General features: G+C 45.5%; 1 protein-coding gene across 3 annotated transcripts in view; it reads right to left on the reverse strand.

Moving 5' to 3' along the window:
* Positions 1-9,636: 9,636 nt before the first annotated feature.
* The window catches only part of rptor (regulatory associated protein of MTOR, complex 1), a 120,397-nt gene continuing 111,782 nt past the window's right edge, over positions 9,637-18,251 (reverse strand). For all 3 annotated transcript variants that reach the window (XM_068321047.1, XM_068321046.1, XM_068321045.1), the window contains 5 exons: positions 17,773-17,902; positions 11,916-16,947; positions 11,129-11,431; positions 10,699-10,981; positions 9,637-10,621 (listed from right to left, as the gene is read on the reverse strand). In XM_068321047.1, coding sequence (XP_068177148.1) covers positions 16,879-16,947; positions 17,773-17,902 — 199 coding nt within the window. In that variant the 3' untranslated portion in view covers positions 9,637-10,621; positions 10,699-10,981; positions 11,129-11,431; positions 11,916-16,878. The remainder of the gene's footprint in view (positions 10,622-10,698; positions 10,982-11,128; positions 11,432-11,915; positions 16,948-17,772; positions 17,903-18,251) is intronic.

The following is an 18,251-nucleotide window of genomic DNA, read 5'->3' on the forward strand; positions in this document are numbered from 1 at the left end:
CACAGCATATGTCAAAGTGAAGACCCACGGGCCAGATATGGCCCACGATGAATTATTTATGGCCCCGTGGATGATTTTTAATTACATCCTGCTTTAAAGCAGTGATGAATTGAAATTGTCAGTGTTTGTGTGTTCGTCTGTCCGTTTGTCAGTTCGTTAGTCCACCAAATATCTTCAAAATTGTTGCAGATAGAAAGATGAAACAAAAAGCACAATACTCAGGCAGCAAAGGGGATGAAAATGAGATGATGACTTTGACCTTGAGAAAAGTAGGTCAAGGTCAAATTTCAACTTTTGTACACTTAGGAACCGGATAAGACGGACAGACAAGGGAGAAGGCCAGTGTGAGTAAGACCATATATCCCCCACCCCCATGCCTCCAACGTGGAAGGGGTAGCGATCCCGCGGAGTCGTACCGGCCACCCGCCCGCCTGCCTCCCGCAAACTCACCCGCCTGCCTCCCGCACACCCGCCCGCCTGCCTCCCGCACACCCGCCCACCTGCCTCCCGCACACCCGCTCGCCTGCCTCCCGCACACCCGGCCGCCTGCCTCCTGCACACCCGCCTCCACCGCTGACCGAGAGAGGAGTCACCGGGAGGAGCCGCCACCCCGCGGACAGCCGCGTCCGGAGCCCCTTGACTTCTAGGATCCGAGTCAAGTGGACCAAACCAGAGGACGACCAGCTGATGGTACTACCTGGACCGGAATCAGTGTCAGGCGGTAAAATCAACAGGAGACCGAGGAGCTGGTTCTGTAACGGAATTCAGCGCTATAATCTTCCTTTATATGTACTGTAATTGGTTAACTATGACATGTGCATGATTCACGATGAAATAATGAAACAATAACAAAGCAATGACAGTAGACACTGAATTCTTCCATCATTTCCCCCATTTATCACTGCTGAATGTCTAATCTGTAAACATAGTACTTGTAGTGGAAGAGATTATCTTGGTCACCATTGATTTGATACACAGAAGAACACCAAAGAATAATAGCAATATGAAGACAACTAACATAAGGCATAGGGATATATATATAGTATTACATTGATTAAGAAGCAATGTTCCCACGTGTGTTGCACCATTACTAGCATAGCATTCTGGAAATGTCATGTTCTTTGGCACGTATGTATATGTTGCATGGGAGCTTCACAATTTATTTTATTGATGTCACATTGCGACACACATCCTGATTTTACCTTAATGGTGCTGTTACTGTCTCCTATAAAACCACTTCGGATCATCCATAAATAGCACATTCGATGACACATGAAGATGTATAATAAGTCGATAACATTACTTCCAACCTTGGGTATGTAGAAAAAGGGGATGCATGTATTCACGTGATTCCAACATGTCTCACGATTTTTGCATTTTGCCATGTGATGCAAACATGTCTCGCGATTCGTGCATTTTACGTGGCACTATATCTTATTTTGAAAAACTTTATCCCAGTTTGTCAATTTTCCGAGAGATAAATTCATTAGAATCATCAAGGAGATCCGCAGGGCTCCAGGTGATTGATGTAGAAATCTGATTGATTAATTTGAAATTATATTCTCTTAATGACATTGTCTTGCAACCTCAGACTTGGATTAGTAACTTGAATTTCTTTTAGGATTTTCCAGTGTCAGTGGCAGCATAGATGGCACCCACATTCCCATCGTATCATCAAGGTATATGTAGATTGACTACTATTTCAATGTGTTAAAGACCAGTGATATCCAGGCATGGCCTCAGCTGCCATCATAAATGAAAAAAAATGGAAAATGGAAGAAATAAATTAAATGGTTATATTTATCCAGTGATGTATATCATAAAGTTATTTTCTGTTTAACATCACCAACTTTAGATTATTTTTACTCAAAATTGCAGAAGTTTCTCTCTGTATGTCGCAGTTAAAATGTTCAAAAACATTTGATATATGAACTAAATTTTCATAGTTTAGCTAATGTATATAATGTAGTGTTTTTTGTCAACACCTGAATGTGTGTAACGTCTTTCTTGAGTTGAACAATCCAGAAACCACTGGGAAGAGGCACGCAGTTCTCCTGCCTCATTGTAGGGGACGCTGGTGATCCCAAGGATTCTTCTTGGGACTACTCGGCTGCAGAATAAGTGACTGCAAGCTACAACTTATCGATGCTTTTATTCAGAACGAGCTGCGCATGGACTTCATCTATAAGTAACATGAAAAAATATGTAGGAAACAACATAACATTTTTTAATGAAATGGGCTTCTTTGTGTGTTTGTATGTGAAAAAAATTTTGCTCTGAGACTTAAAAAATAACCCACTTATTTTAGATATGCACGGAGGGATCTGTATACAGTTTGATGGAACCACCTCATCCACCGCGGTTGCTCCGGTTAGAGAGAGGCGTCACACAGAGAACAGTTTAGCTTTTGCAGTTTTTTAACTAAACTTTCAGCAGCATTACAGAATAACTGCATTCAACGACTTGGTTCGGATGGGTAAACAGCCTTCGTACATATATGTCCTTCCGATCGCTAACTCTCGCTAACTAAAACTAGCGCTAACGGCACTGGACCTCTCTGACAGGACACCGCGACGCACCTGGGCTCCCCTAAAAGGTGCCTGACTACAATCGAACGTCACAATAGCGTTGCAATAACGTAGTATAAAATAGAAAAACATAAACGTCACGGTGACGTATCAAAACATCAGGAATTTACAACAGCCGCTCCCTGAATGGCATGGCTATTCTGCAACATAGTAAATTCCTTAACAGTCTTCAATAGTCACTGGCTCAGCGGTCCTTAGAATCAGCATCTTTGTCTGGAACAGCTGGCAACTGGATGAGGCGTGCTACTGGTCTCAGGTACGTCTTGTCCCGTCTTGTTGAGGCGGCCATGAGTGTGTAGGTGCTCCACGAAGCCATCTCTTAACTGTTTTGGGAGTTTACTAAGGAGACAATCGATGTGGCCTGTCGACATCACTTCCATCCCATTAGGGCCCTCCAGCAACGTGAGCATTCCCACTAGCAATTCGATACTGAGGGCGAAGCTCTGGAAGGCTTTGGAGTCTCCTGCTTTGAGGTCAGAAGCATTCAGGATCGCTGCGATCTCACTTTGTGCGAGCTGGTGCGGCTGCCCATATTGTCGCTAAAGGGCCTGCATTGCGGCTGTACATGGCTGTGCATAGTGTCTGCAGGACTGGGCGATGAGCCGGGCTTCATCCAGGATCAATTGCTCCATGAGAACTCGATACTTATAATGTTCAGAGAGTTCAATATGAGGGTTTAGTAAGTGGTCGAGTGCCATCTTCAGGTCAGCAAACTCTCTCTCACTGTCATGGATTAATTTGGGCATTTCAGGTACTGGGATTGGTTGCCTAGGGGTCTGGAGAGCATATGGCACATGCGGCGGTGTAGACTGAGGCTGAGGGGTATACTGGACCTGTACATCTGATATGGTGCTGAGTTAGGGGCTGGAAGCACTCGCTGATAGGCTGGCTGGCTTGAAGGAGTAGGCTGAAGCTGGTGCACCTGTTGCGGCTGATGGTTCAACTAGTAGGATGTAGTTGGTATGCTGGCTGCGTGGGGATGACATGAGGGGTTTGACACACTGTTGGCTGGGGCACAGCAGGAGTACGCTAATTGGTAATTAGACTGCTGAGGTATGCCTTCTAGGTGTTGGCTTACTGGCTGGATAGCAGCTGCGGTGGATAACTGGTATGTGGACACAGGGTTGGTATAGTCTGTGCTTGGGGTGCAGGCTGCACGGGCGCATACTGATACCTGTAGAATGCAGGTGTCATTAGTTGAGATTGATATTGGGCTTGTCCAGCTAATGACGTGTTGCCATGTCTGCTCTCTACAGGTGATGACACAACCTGATTGGGCTGGTAGGACAGCTGATGTCCTGTCAGCTGTTGGTGGCTTATTTGGCTTATGGCTGGCATAGCCTGAACGTTAAGTGGAACCTTAGCCATACTCATAACTGTAGGGGATGGTGGCATGGAAGCTGCTCCAAGCCTTAATGCTGAAGTTAATGTTGGTGGTAGAGATTGAGTTAATTACATATCCTGCCTTTGACCTGGCATATTTGGTGAAGTTACTTGGGTATAGCTACTGCTGTTGTAGGCAGCGGTGGTGTTTGCAGCACGTTACCTGGAGGCTGAGGAGACAGGCTTGACTTGAGGGACAATGGCTGCCGTTGATGGGCACCGCTGTCTGTTAGAATCACTGTCCGAGGTGAATAATTCAGTGGGGTGCTCAAGGCGTGTGGTGGAGATGGGCATAGCATCGGAGAATCAAGTCCACTTGAGTTATATTTACATCCTGATGGACTTTGACTGTGTTAGCTCTGCTCTGCTGATGAGAGCCCCACTAACATATTTAACTGTTCAGGCAGGTTACTAGCATGTGACGCTAATTCCCATTGAGTTGCCACATTAACTTTTACTGGTGATGAGAGACAGGGAGGGCACCCGAGCGCAGTGTGTGGCTGGTCACCTTTAGTAGAGGACTCGGTCTGCAGGCTGAGTGACTGCAGCTACGGTGCGCTGGCATTCTCGCTATCTTCATTAGAAGGAGCAGAACAAGGCACGAGGGACTGCGGTAGGCAGACCTTATAGCTTTGCAAATATGCTGGAAGCTGTCGTGGTCTTGCTCCTACCTGTCCTCTCTTCATCCATCGTGGTTCCCTGTGTGTCCATGGCGCCGCCGTGGGTGACGTGGATCCGGCTCGAGGGACCAATATTTTAGATATGCTCGGAGGGATCTGTATACAGTTTGATGGAACCACCTCATCCACCGCGGTTGCTCCAGTTAGAGAGAGGCGCCACACAGGGAACAGTTAAGCTTTTGCAGTTTTTTAATTAAACTTTCAGCAGCATTACAGAATAACTGCATTCAACGACTCGGTTCGGATGGGTAAACAGCCTTCGTACATATATGTCGTTCTGATCACTAGCTCTCGCTAACTAAAACTAGCGCTAGCGGCAACGCACCTGGGCTCCCCTATAAGGTGCCTGACTACAATCGAACGTCACAATAGCGTTGCAATAATGTAATATAAAATAGAAAAACATGTTCTGGGTCAGGTTCTGACTCAGAACATTTTTGCTAGGGGACAGGGGTTACCCATGCCAACCAAAGCTGCTGATCCCTTACACTGATCTAGGCAGAACGAGAGCCCAGGTGGAGATGACCATAGTCCTTCTGAAAGCCCATTTTCAATGCCTACGTCACCCCAGCATGATTCCTGAGAGGGCCTGTGATATGATTGTGTTGTTCTTCATATTATTATTATTATATTATTATTATAATTTTTTCATCTTCTCCTGTGAGGAGTGCGTGAGGTGAGTAGAGACATTGCTGAGTAATTTTCAGTATTTTTTATATCGTCACATTCTGTTTTTGAGTTTGTACTCAAGAAGCCAGAGAAGAAAGGAAAAGAGCACTATTTTTTGACACAGCAAGGAGGAAAACTATTGATGTTCTGTTTTTACAAGAAACACACAGTGATGACAACAATGCGGTGGACTGGATGAAGGAGTGGGAGGAACAGGTGATCCTGGACCACAACACCACGCTGAGTGGCTTCCTGTTCTCTAGAACTTTTAACCCAACATCTCTAGAAATCGAGCATGTCGTAAAGGGGAGGTGTCTTTTAGTGAAGGCACATTTTGAACACCGCACCCTGGTTTTTGTAAATATTTATGCTCCAACAAACGGTGCAGAGAGGAAGGGCTTTCTAGAAATAATACAAGCTAAGCTAGATAGCTGTGGTTCGGAAGACTTTTTAATTTTGGGTGGGGATTTTAACTGTACTGAGGATGGGATGTCAGACCGTAACCACGCAGAGCCTTACCCAGCATCCCAACACACTCTAAAACGGCTGGTCTCTTCTCATGGCCTAGTGGATGTGTGGAGGAGGATGCATCCAGACTGCCGACAGTACACTTGGTCCCACCTGACAGAAGGCAGGGTGTCTTTAGCCAGGCTGGATCGCTTTTACTGTTTTAAACACCATTTCAATGCATTCAAAGACTGTAATATAATGCCAGCTGCTTATACTGATCATTCTCTGGTTTTATGTCGCGTTGTGATGGGAAATATTTTACCTAGGAGTGCATACTGGCATTTTAATTCAACTTTAGCTTTGGACAGAGGCTTTAGAGAGATCTTCAGTTATTTTTGGAGCACTTTTAGACTTAGAAAAGCTGATTTTACCTCTCTTAGCCAGTGGTGGGACTATGGCAAAACAGAGATAAAAGTCCTGTGCCAACAGTATACTCTGAACGTCACACGTGACACCTGCCGGTCTATGAAACACCTAGAGGCTGAAATTGTGGAGTTGGAGACAAGCGCTTCCACAGGAAATCAGAGGTGTACTGAAATCCTCAAGTCCAAAAGAATGGCTTTAGCCGACCTGTTGGATACTAAAGTACAGGGTGCCCTAGTCCGATCCAGGGTACAAAACATCACCGAGATGGATGCTCCCTCTAGCTTCTTCTTCGGCCTGGAAGAAAAGCATGGACAGACCAACGTGATCCACTCCCTGCTGTCTGACACAGGACAGGAGCTGACAGAGCCTGGACAGATCAGAAGGCGAGCTGTGAGTTTTTATTCATCTTTGTATGACAGTGAATACCGGGAAAACCAGCCACTGTTAGAGGAGTTCTGTGCAGAGCTACCTCAGGTCTTCTCGGAGACAAATTCACAACTTGACCGGCCGCTGGAGTTAGAGGAACTCCACACTGCCCTGCAGAACATGCAGGGACGACGTTCTCCGGGTATCGATGGTCTAACGGTTGAGTTCTATACAGCCTTCTGGGACATTCTAGCATGTGATATGCTGGAAGTTTTCACCGAAAGTCTATCCTCAGGCTCTTTGCCACTGTCCTGCCGGAGGGCGGTCGTTGCCCTCCTGCCTAAAAAAGGCAATCTGCAGGACATCAAGAACTGGCGCCCTGTGTCACTGCTCTGCACCGATTACAAGATTCTGTCCAAGGCTTTGGCTACCAGGCTGAGGGAAGCTATGGAGCAGGTCAACCACCGGGATCAAACCTACTGTGTGCCCGGCAGGTCCATGGCAGACAATGTCTACCTAATTCGTGATGTTTTGGAGGTGTCCAGATCATTGGGTATAAACGCTGGTCTCATTTCGTTAGATCAGGAAAAGGCATTTGACCGTGTTGAGCACAGCTTCCTCTGGACAACTATGGAGAGGTTTGGGTTCAGCACCGAGTTCATTGCCAAGATCAAGGTGTTGTACAGTGACGTTGAGAGTATTCTGAAGTTTAACGGCAGTTTGTGTGCCCCCTTCGGGGTGCATCGGGGCATCCGGCAGGGTTGTGCCCTGTCTGGGATGCTCTATGCACTCTCTCTGGAGCCCCTCCTCTGTAAAATCCGCAAAAGCATCGATGGTTTGATTTTACCTGGTGTTAGAGAGAACATTCTTTTATCTGCCTATGCTGATGATGTTGTTGTTCTTATCAAAAACCAAAGGGATGTTAATGTTCTGGTGGGTATTACAAACTCATTCAATGTTTTAACTGCTGCAAAAGTAAACTGGAACAAAAGTGAAGCCCTTGCGGTTGGCAAGTGGCATGGCAACCTCCCGGTTCTTCCTCAAAACTTGTGTTGGAAGACTGATGGTCTCAAATATCTCGGTGTGTACCTGGGAAATGAGACAACAACCAGGAGGAACTGGGAGGGCGTCATTGACAAAATAGAAGGGAAACTTAAAAAATGGAAATGGTTGCTCCCCAGAATGTCGTACAGAGGTCGAGTTTTAGTGATAAACAACCTGGTGGCCTCACAGCTGTGGCACCGCTTGGCCTGTATGGACCCTCCATCAGGGTTTCTAGCCCAAATCCAGACCAAACTTGTTAACTTTTTCTGGGATGGGCTGCATTGGGTGCCTCAAGGAGTGTTGTTTTTATCAAGAGAGGAGGGGGGACAGGGCCTCATCCACCTGGCTAGCAGAACAGCCACGTTCAGATTACAGTTCATCCAGCGGTTTCTGACCGGACCAGCGGATCTGACGTGGAGAGAGGTGGCCAGCTGCATATTCAGACGAGTGAGCCACTTGGACCTGGATGCTGCACTGTTTTTAATGGACTCTAAGTTTCTAAAGTTAAATGGTTTGCCTCCGTTTTATCATGGTGTTTTTAAGTCATGGGCCCTTTTTAAAAGCACCCCAGGAAAAAGCTCTGACTCTCTGTTCTGGTTACTGAGGGAACCACTAGTGCATGGGGCCAGGCTGGACGTCTGCAGTGGAGCCACACCTGGTCTGTCTGCAGCGCTTTGCAGAACCAGGACCATGACCCTCCAGCAGCTGGTGGACAACGCCGGGCCTGCGCTGGCGGATGCCCAGGCTGTGAGCTCCCTGCTGAACATCCAGTCCACCAGGGTGGCTCAGAGGGTGCTACAACTGTGGAGGCAAAGACTTTCCGGGAAGGAGAGAGGCCTCCTCCTGGACTATAGTACAGGGACTGTGCCAGACAGCAAAGATCCTTTCCCTGAGGTCCACATCAGTCCCGTTTGGAGAACTGGAGGGTCCTCTCCTCAGAGATGAACGACAGATCAGCCTGCACACGGCCAACAAAAAAATACTGTACAAACAATGTGTAAAAGTAATCAACAAGAAAAACCTGTGTAACAGAGCACCTACTACCTGGGCCAACAGGATGACGGGAAATGGACCTGACCTGCAGTGGAGACTTCTGTACAAACCTCCCCTCAAGAAAAAAACAGCCGACCTCCAGTGGAGGATTTTGCATGGTGCCGTCGGTTCCAATGCTTTTGTCTGTTTTCACCCCTGCGGTGTCCAGCCTGTGTCCCTTCTGTCCCCTTCGTGAAACAGTCTTTCATGCTTTCAGTGAGTGTGGGAGACTTGCAGTGCTCTTCACTCTTCTAACGAATGTTTTTAACTTGTTCAATGAAAACTTTAGTATCAGGAAATTCATCTACGGTGCTGGGTAGAATAGATCGAATCAGAGAAAGTGGCAGCTTTTAAATTTTATTTCTGGGGAGGCAAAACTTGCAATTTATGTGACCAGGAAGAGGAAAATTGAAAACAATACCGTTCAAGAAGCAGCTACTGTTTTTTGCTGTAACATCAGATGTCGCTTAAAACTAGAATTTGGTTTCTATAAATTGACAAAAGACCTGAATAACTTTAGGAACATCTGGTGTTACAAAAATGTCCTATGCACTTTAGTTGATGACCACCTCACTTTTGCAAACTTCCTGTTATAATGCACTAATTTTTATATTGTATTTCCCTATGTTTCTTGGTGCTTAATGTTTTTGAGTGTTTAGTGTTTTTGAAATTTCATCTAATGAAAAATTGTAAAATGTTCTAAATGTTAAATGTGATTGGAGTTTTTTTGGAAAAGATCTTCTGAGGCACTTAAATGCTTTCATCTAATGTAAAACTGCAAAATGTTTGAATGAGATTAAAGTGTTTTTGCAAAAAAAAAAAAAAATCTTCATATTATTGCCACTATTAGAAGAGAACATCCTACCCCACAAACTGAAGTCCTTGATAATGACCCTGTCTACTGGCTGTCTCCCTGACGACAGAGCAGAATCATTTGAGTCTAAGTCACGATCACCACCGCCACAGCAGGCAATAAAAACATACAATGCACATTTCATTTAGTCATCTTTATTTCTTACAAATACAAAGTTAGTTTGGAACGATGCAATTCCAATAGTTAATGTTGTAATAGTTCACATGATTCACCTATGATCATCACCCACCTCTAACTTGTGCTCCAGTATTTCTATTTCCAGATCTGCCCTCCTAATCTGGCAGTACGTAAAATTTTCTTCACCTGTTTTCTCTATTTGTTTTAGAAAGTGAATTCTATCAACTTCTTTAACAGATAGGTGGGAATACACAAACAGGGCATTAAAACATACAGGTGCACATGGATTCCTTTGAATGAACCGTTGGTGTTTACTGAGCATCTATCTCGCTGTGCAGTTGATGTTAAGGGACCCTTCTGCTACTGCTCAGCTATGCTCTGTTAACAGGATGAGAATGTGTTAATACTTTAGTGGAGGCTAAATATCACTCTTTTCCACCAGAATGTTAAGCAATGGGAAGAGAACTACCAGTAACGTAAAATATTAGATCACATTTGTTTTCTTTAATTCCTTGTTAATTTCTTTTTATTAATTAGTAACTCCCGTGTGTATCTCGTCACTAGGACAGAAAATAAAACTTGGAATGCCTTAAAGCAGTTATAAGCAGTACAATACCACAGCTATTGATGAAGAAACAAAAGCAGTTTTGGTTATTACTGTATCAAGGAAACCATGCAAAAGAGCTCAAGATCTCTAAAGATCCACTCACCTGACACCAGAACCATCTTGGTGGTGTTTATCTCTACATATCTAATCGAAAATCTACACTCAAACTTCTGGGGTCCGCTGGCCAGCGCCATCATCCTGTGGTTGAATTCGTCGGTTTTGGAGACAACTTTTTCTTCTCCTCGGTACAGTTCAAATGTTGGATCTCCAGAGTTGAAGTAGGGGTCTGTAGAGCTGTTGGTAACGGTGCTGGAGATGGAGAACATGTCTCCTTTATAGATCCTAGACTGTGGGGTTATCTCCTTAACCACGGTGAAGGGCGGTTCTGAGGAGAGACAACACATGAAGACAAAGCCCTGAGACAGGTCCGGTGTTTCCAAAGGGATTTTGAAACCCTCTTACCTGTGGCTTGAACCATGACGGAGTCAGTCTTGTTGGAGGGAGAATGAACATGTCTTTTCACTGTGACTTCGTAGTCACAGTGAATGACGTGAAAGCCTTTGCCTTTTGAGCTTCAACTCGGTCATCACCTGGTTGGAGTCCTCAATAGACATGATCTATGTGTTGTTGTCATAGAAGACAATTTCAATAACGCCTGTCTCACCGGGCGCCGTGCACGTGGCTGTTAGCGTCTCCTGTTAATTGATCACATTTTTGTTCAGATGGAGGAGGGGTTTTGACAGGCCTGGAAAAGAGAAATGTGGTGAGATTAGAACAGATGGAACCGGGTGGTGTGAGAGACTTTTTTTAGCATCTAAAACACAAAACCTGGGAAATGTAAAGGCACACGTTCAATCCCACCTCAAATAAAGCTGCATGAAAATAACCAGACCTGTCACTGTGAGCTCCTGTTCACTGATCCGGTCCCGATCCAAAACTTTGACGAAACATTTATATATTCCGCTGTTGGAGACTCGGGCATGGGGCAGAGAGTACAGCAGGTCCTCCGAGGTCATAGAGGTGTTGATGCAGATGAGCTTGTTGTTCCTATTTATTCTGTATTCACCAGTCAGCTCCTTCTGCCCACCATTCTTTTGCATTTTGGCCCAACATCTCAGGGTCACCTTGGTGTCTCACAGGACGAAAGAATGGGGCTCAGTGGATAGGGTGATGTCTTCAAGTTGGGGTTTCGGAACTATATTAAATAAAATTTGTTTTTAAACTTGAAATAGATTCATAATTAACCAAATATTAGTAAAATGTATTCATTAGTTCAGTACATAACTGGGGCGGCAGCTCAGTGGTAGAGGATGACTGTCAGCTAACGCCCAGTCATCCTCGGAGTGAGCTGACAGTGGGAGTCGTCAGCTGACCTCCAAGCCACAAAAGAGGCGCCCATGAACAAGGCAACATCCCCTTACAAACTGCTCAGTTTGGGCGCACCGCAAAGTCGCTGCCCATCACTTAACAACCTAAACCAAGGTTTACCTGTATTGCATTAATTCTCTGTTTGTCTGTGTTTAACCCTTTGTTTTGCTGTAATAGAACTCATCAGGTTTTAACATCTGATTTAAAAAGGTGTGGGATTCACTGGAAAGTTGTTCTAAAACACCACAACTCGTCTAGAAGGTAATGAGGAAGACCCCCATCATCTGTGTGGACGTGTCTCTGGTTCATACTTGCGTTTCTGTGCGACCATCTCTCAGTTAGACAAACTAGAAATCCAAGCAGGTGCAGAGCAGAAAACACAAGATCCAGGGTCTTACAGTTGAGCAGGAGTGAGGAGAACAGCAGGACAATGATCAGTTTCATGATGGCTGATGTCATTGAGAATAATGTCATGCTGTTGGGAGGGAGAGGACAATTAGTGCTTTCTCTAAGCCACTCAGTGGTCATCGCGGTCATCGTGCAGTGGCGGTTATCAACTTGAACAGCCAGCGGCTGGGCTTAATTTCTCTTTCATTTAAATAAGAGGATTAAACAGGTGACTCGTCAAATCAGACCTCCACTGATAATGGCTTGTTAGTTGTGTCGCGCCTGCTAAACTTTGGGTGACCTTACCCTGGGTTAATAAAACTAACTTTGAGCAGCCTTTGTGAAACCACAAACCCTGGTTTACAGGTTCAGGGTAAGTAAAACCAGAGTCACAGGTTTAACTCAGGCTTTGTCTCTTTCTGAAGAGTCTGTACAAGTCCAGTAGTTCTGAGCAAACAGACCGAGAACGATGGCGACGGTCGCCGTCACCTGTTCGAAGGACACTTTTGATGTCTTAAGAGAATTTTGTGGCTTTTATGTGGAGGAAAGATGTTAACCATGGTAACCTAGGTTGTTGACCCCTTAATCTGACCCAGGTTCCGCCAAATTCAGTGGGTACACTGAATCGTCCTGCAGTGGGTACAATGCAGGACGAGTGATTTTGTCAGCAGAGTTAGAGCACTTGCCGGTATGCTACAGTCTCTAGGTAGTGTTCAAGGACAAGCAGAGTTAGCTTGTGCTTCCCATGTGCAGAACCTTCTGGCTAAGTTGCCTCCAGAGTTGGTTACTAACTATGCTCGCTGTGTCCGTACCACCCATCCAGGAACATCATACAACCTTGTTGACTTTGTTACCTGGCTGGAAACTGAGGCAGAGTTCCAGATGTTAACATCACAGGTCAGTTACAACCAACAGATGCAAACTCATCAGTATGGGAAGGAGAGAAAACCACCAACCAAGGCCAGTTATCCCATGGCCACCATACTACATGGTACGAGCAGTGCATGGCCACCTCCGGCTCCATAGACCTTGAGACATACCACCTCTAAGTCAACAGGCAGTAAACCGAAACCCACATGTCCAAATTGTGGCACCAAAGACCATCACCTAAGTGTATGCCCTGAATTCTGCCATCTGAACCCTAACAATATCAAAAATTGGATCCTTAACAATAACCGCTGCTGGCGATGTGCACATGAGCATAGAGCACTGGACTGTGACCTCAAGAAGCCATTCCCAAAATGTAATGGCAAGCACCTTAACATCCTGCATGAAGCTAATAGGAGAAAAGCTCCCACTGAAGTATCTTACCTGATCTGCTCCAGTTCCAAAGTCCTCCTGAAGGTTGTGAAAGTGCTCTTACGTTACAGAGGAAAAGAGCTTGAAACCCACGCCATCCTCAATGACGGTTCCCAACAAACAATGCTACTGCCTACTGCTGCTTATCTTGAGCTAAATGCGGCGGCAGAGTCCCTGGCTCTAAGAACTGTTAGTCAAGGCACTGAAATGCTTGAGGGAAAAAAGGTGACATTTAGTATTTCCTCTGCTTCCAACGTCCTTAAGAAATTCGTAATCAAGGAAGCCTTTACATCTGTTGATCTCGGCTTAGCTGAGCAGACTTACCCTGCTCAGATCTTTCGCCGCTTCAAACACCTGCAAGGTCTACCCATCCAGCCCTTCAACTGGGTTCAGCCTGTCCTGCTTATTGGGTCGGACCATCCCCATCTTCTCTGCTCCATTTAGAGGGTGCGTCTTGGTCCTGGTGAGGGCCCTGCTGCTGTACACACCTGCCTGGGCTGGGCTCTTCAAGGTCCAGCTATGCTTCCCCTGACTCCTGAAGACTACTGCTGCTGAGACAGAATCTGTAAATGTAGTCCAAATCCTGTTTCTTGAGAGCCACTCAGTCCAGTCCGATCCATGCCACAATGTGGAGAAGCTGTGGCAAGTTGACGTCCTTCCCTGTCAGAGCAGCAAACCTGCTATTGGATCCAAGCAGAATCTTGAAGCTCTGGATCAGCGTGCCTCTAAGACAACATGTGTCACAGTAGATGGTATCAACCAATACGCAACGCCCCTACCTCGGATTTAACTGCCCAAGTCCGGGCGCAGCCTGCGCCTGTCTCCACACCCGATCCTAATCCTGTTTCCACAACCCAACCTGCTTCCAAGCTGGCACCCCAGCCTGGTCCCGTGTCTCTGCAACTGGACCCCAGCCTGGTCCCGTGTCTCTGCAAGCGCACCCCGGCCTGGTCCCCATCTCCGCAACCAGACCCCAGCCTGGTCCCCGTCTCCGCAACCGCACCCCAGCCTGGTAACGTGTCTCTGCAACCGCACCCCAGCCTGGTCCTGTATCATCTCAGTACCTTACAAGTATTTATTAGACACTTTATAGACACTTTAGATGATTCCGTGGCTTTTATGTGGAGGAAAAATGTTACCCGTGGTAACTGAGGTTGTTGACCCCTTACTCTGACCCAGGTCCCTAACATAACTTCAACTGGGTTCACTGCAGAACGAGAGCCCAGGTAGACAAAATTATAGTCCTGCTGAAAGCCTGTTTCCTATGCCTACTTCACCCCAGGATGACTCCTGAGAGGGCCTGTCATAATTGTGTTGTTGTTCATACTGTAGCCTCTATTACAGGAGAACAGATGTGTATCATGTGACTAAAGCAGACAGAAAATAAAACTTGAATGCCTAAAATCTGCTCTAAGCAGCACAATGCCACAGCTATTGATGTAAGAACTAAAGTAGTTTTGGCCATTATAAATGACACCATGCAAAATGGCTGGATGTCAGTTCTTGATTTCAGTTCTTATATAATATAGGTACATGCGTGAGTTGAATATTTTTCTTGTGAACTGTTTATGTAACGTGCATATGCCGATTTACTCTTTCATTTCAATAAAAGGATTAAACAGGTGACTCGTCAAATCAGAGCTCTGTTGATAATGGCTTGTTAAAGTTGTGTCATGCCTGCTAAACTGCAGGTGAACTTACCCTGGGTTAATAAAACTAACGCTGAGCAGCCTTTGTGAAACCATCCAAAAGCTGTTCAAGTCAATCCACTGGACGTTAAGAAAGTTCTTAAAGACGTTTCGTCTCTCATCCAAGAGACTTCTTCAGTTCGAACTGAAGAAATCTCTTGGTCTTCAATAAAGGTCTTCAAGAACTTCCTTAACGTCCAGTGGATTGATTTAAACAGCTTTTGGATAACCATGACCTGGATGACTGAGAACCTACACAGACATTTTGTGAAACCACAAACCTTGGTTTACATGTTCAGGGTCAGTCAAACCAGAGTCACAGGTTTAAGTCAGGCTTTGTTTAAACCTGCTTTTTGAAACGGAGTCCTGAAGAATATCCAGCGCTCGTGTCCAGCGCTCCTGTCCCACTGAAGCTGATTTAAAAGCCAGAAGCACAGCTGGGTGTGTATTTGGTTTATCCATCTCCCGTCTTACAGACCAGTCAGCAGAGTTTTCTCAAGTAAGACACAGACCCACATTCACACTCACTTTCTGATGAGTCTGTTCAAGTCCAGTAGTTGAGTGAATGGACTGAGGACTATGGCTACGGTTGCCATCACCTGTACAGACTGTTTGTGCGTCGTTCCTGTTCATGATTGGTCCACAGAGTGGACTGATAGCTGACGGGGTGGGGGCTGAGTTTGGCGCATCAACAATGAGTGGGGCGCTAGAGCAGAGCTGGTCAGTGATAGGTGCCTCCCCAAACTTCTCTTCTTCACCTCTCATAGGTCAAGGCAAAGAAACTGACTTAAAAACATAAAATTACAAAACAGAAAAACAGATTTAAAAATCTGAACATGCAAAGATGCTGCTCTAGACAGACAGGCTGATACAGAGGAGAAAAAAAAATCACAACATCTACAGTTTCCATCGTTTCTCTGTGACTTCATGCTGGGGTCACTTGACTGACCACACCTTCATTTGGGGCGTGGCCATAGAGTACCTGAGAAAGATTTGTGACAGACTAAAAGGTGAGTGTGGACAGGCACGGCGTTGGCGCCACTCACACTTTGTTCTACAGGAGGAAGAGGAGGACGGAGGAAGAGGGGTCCTCAAAAGGAGAACAGTTCCTGGAAGTGATGCAGCGTGGCGCCCGTCTTGCAGAGCTGCAGCAGGTGTGGTCAGAGGTGGAGCCGACAACGTCTCTTCACTGGGGGAGGACAGAAACGTCTGGACAGACGGGCGCCAAATGGGTCCAAGGACTGGCCAGTGATGCTCCCACCTATCGCTGGCGGGGGCATAGTCACGCTTAGGCCTTACTTCCTGTCGCAAGCTGAATCATGGGAGGCTTTATTGCTTTGCACTGCAGGTGGGCGGGTCCCCGGTTTCAATCAATCCAACCCTCTTGTCATCTGATGAGTTAAAAAAAACAACAAAAAAAACACCCGCGGTCCAGACTCACAGCCCATCACTTCCAGGTCCATTGAGGTAACAGTTAGCACAAGTAGAGATGCTGGCTGTCACTAGGAGTCTCAGAGAGGTGTGTGTGTGTGTGTGTGGGGGGGGTATCGTTTCTTCAAAATAGAACCTTTATGTTTGTATATTCTAGTTAAATGTACACACTCTCAGAATAGCCAAGTCTACAATCATTAGCTTCATAATAACAATATGAATAAACAACAAAAATAATTATAATAATTATATAATCAAACTCAGTACTATATAATTATTATTTATATTATATCTGTAATACATATCGCCTTTCTTAGCATGATTCTTTTGTCAGCAGCTTTCACTAGAACATTCAGGGTGGTATTGCATATGTACAGAAATGTCATGTAGCCCTCTGGCCTCCAGGTGGCGCAGGTCCCGAATCAGATGTGGTGGTCTTAAGGGGGGGCGGGGTTTGAAGGCTGCTGTGTTATCTGAGCCTCTTCTCCGCCGAATAGATCGACATGTAGTAGTCGTTGCTGCCTACTGCCAGGTGGGGCTGGGGGGGGAACAAAGGTGCCAATTAGTCAAGGTGTGCTAACAGGAAACCGCTACAGTATTTTCCGTACTATGAGGTGCACCATCAATGAATGAACTTTTTTTTCTAAATTTCCTATATAAGGTGCACTGGATTATATGGCGCACTGGATTTTAAGGCAACGAATGGCCTATTTTCAAACTGTTTTCACCAGAATAAGGCGCCCAGCATTATAAGGCGCATAGAATAAAAAACTACTGTAGTGGCTGTGGTTGCGTTATGAATCCACTTGATTGAGCTGCGATAAATGGATACCATTCAAGAGTCTGCGGCCTATTTTAATTTATTTCATATATAAGGCGCACTGGAGTATAAGGCACACCGTCGGTTTTGGAGGATATTAAAGGGTTTTAGGTGTGCCTTATAGTGCGGAAAATACTGTAAATAGAGGCAACACTTGCAAAATGTGGAGAGAGATGAACCATTTAGAAGATTAGCGATCGGCTAAAGACGGTGTGGTGGGTGTCGCTGGAGACGACAGATGTCACGTCCATGTTCTCACTCACTCCTGTCCCACTTTAAGAGGATTAACAGACAGCTGTTCTAACGTTCTCCAGAAACTATAAACATCAAAATATGAGTAGGTTTGACATAATCCACCAGATTATTAGCCTCCATCTGGAGCAGTGTGTCATCCAACTGTCTTTAAAGCTCTGATTCATCTTCAGAGGGAAAAATAAAATTATTTTATATTTATGATTCTGGTGTATCATCGCTACCTGGTGCACACATGCATGCAAGCGCGTACGCGCACACACGAACACAGGAGGGAAGTGTCGGGTTTACCCAGTGGGGATGGAAGGCTAGACAGCTGATAGCCCCAATCCTTTGACCCATGAAGCCGTCATAGTACTTGATGTTGCTGATCACATCGCCGTTAGTGTTGTAGACCGCGATAAACTGGTTCATCGATCCGCTGGAGGACAGAGGACATGTGAGTTGTGACATAATGGACCTGTGAGTTGTGACATAATGTCTCAGCTCAGAGTATCAAATCCATGGTAAGAAGTGTGGGCTGCATTCCATTTCCTCTGGCTGGATTTCTACAGAAATATTTGTCAAGTTTTTCATATAAGTTGCTCTGAGTCAATTTTAAGATTCATGAGGTTTGGAAAAAAAAGAAAAGAGCCTGGAACAAGTATTATTCTATCTATAAACTTAATGGAACGATGCAGAAGAGAACGTCTGGGAACGTTTGTGGATCATCACAAGGGATGAACTTTTATTTCTCAGACATAGAAGCGATCGCAGCAGGAAGATATTCA

Source organism: Antennarius striatus, chromosome 8 (assembly GCF_040054535.1).
Source record: "Antennarius striatus isolate MH-2024 chromosome 8, ASM4005453v1, whole genome shotgun sequence".
Classification (NCBI taxonomy): Eukaryota; Metazoa; Chordata; class Actinopteri; order Lophiiformes; family Antennariidae; genus Antennarius; species Antennarius striatus.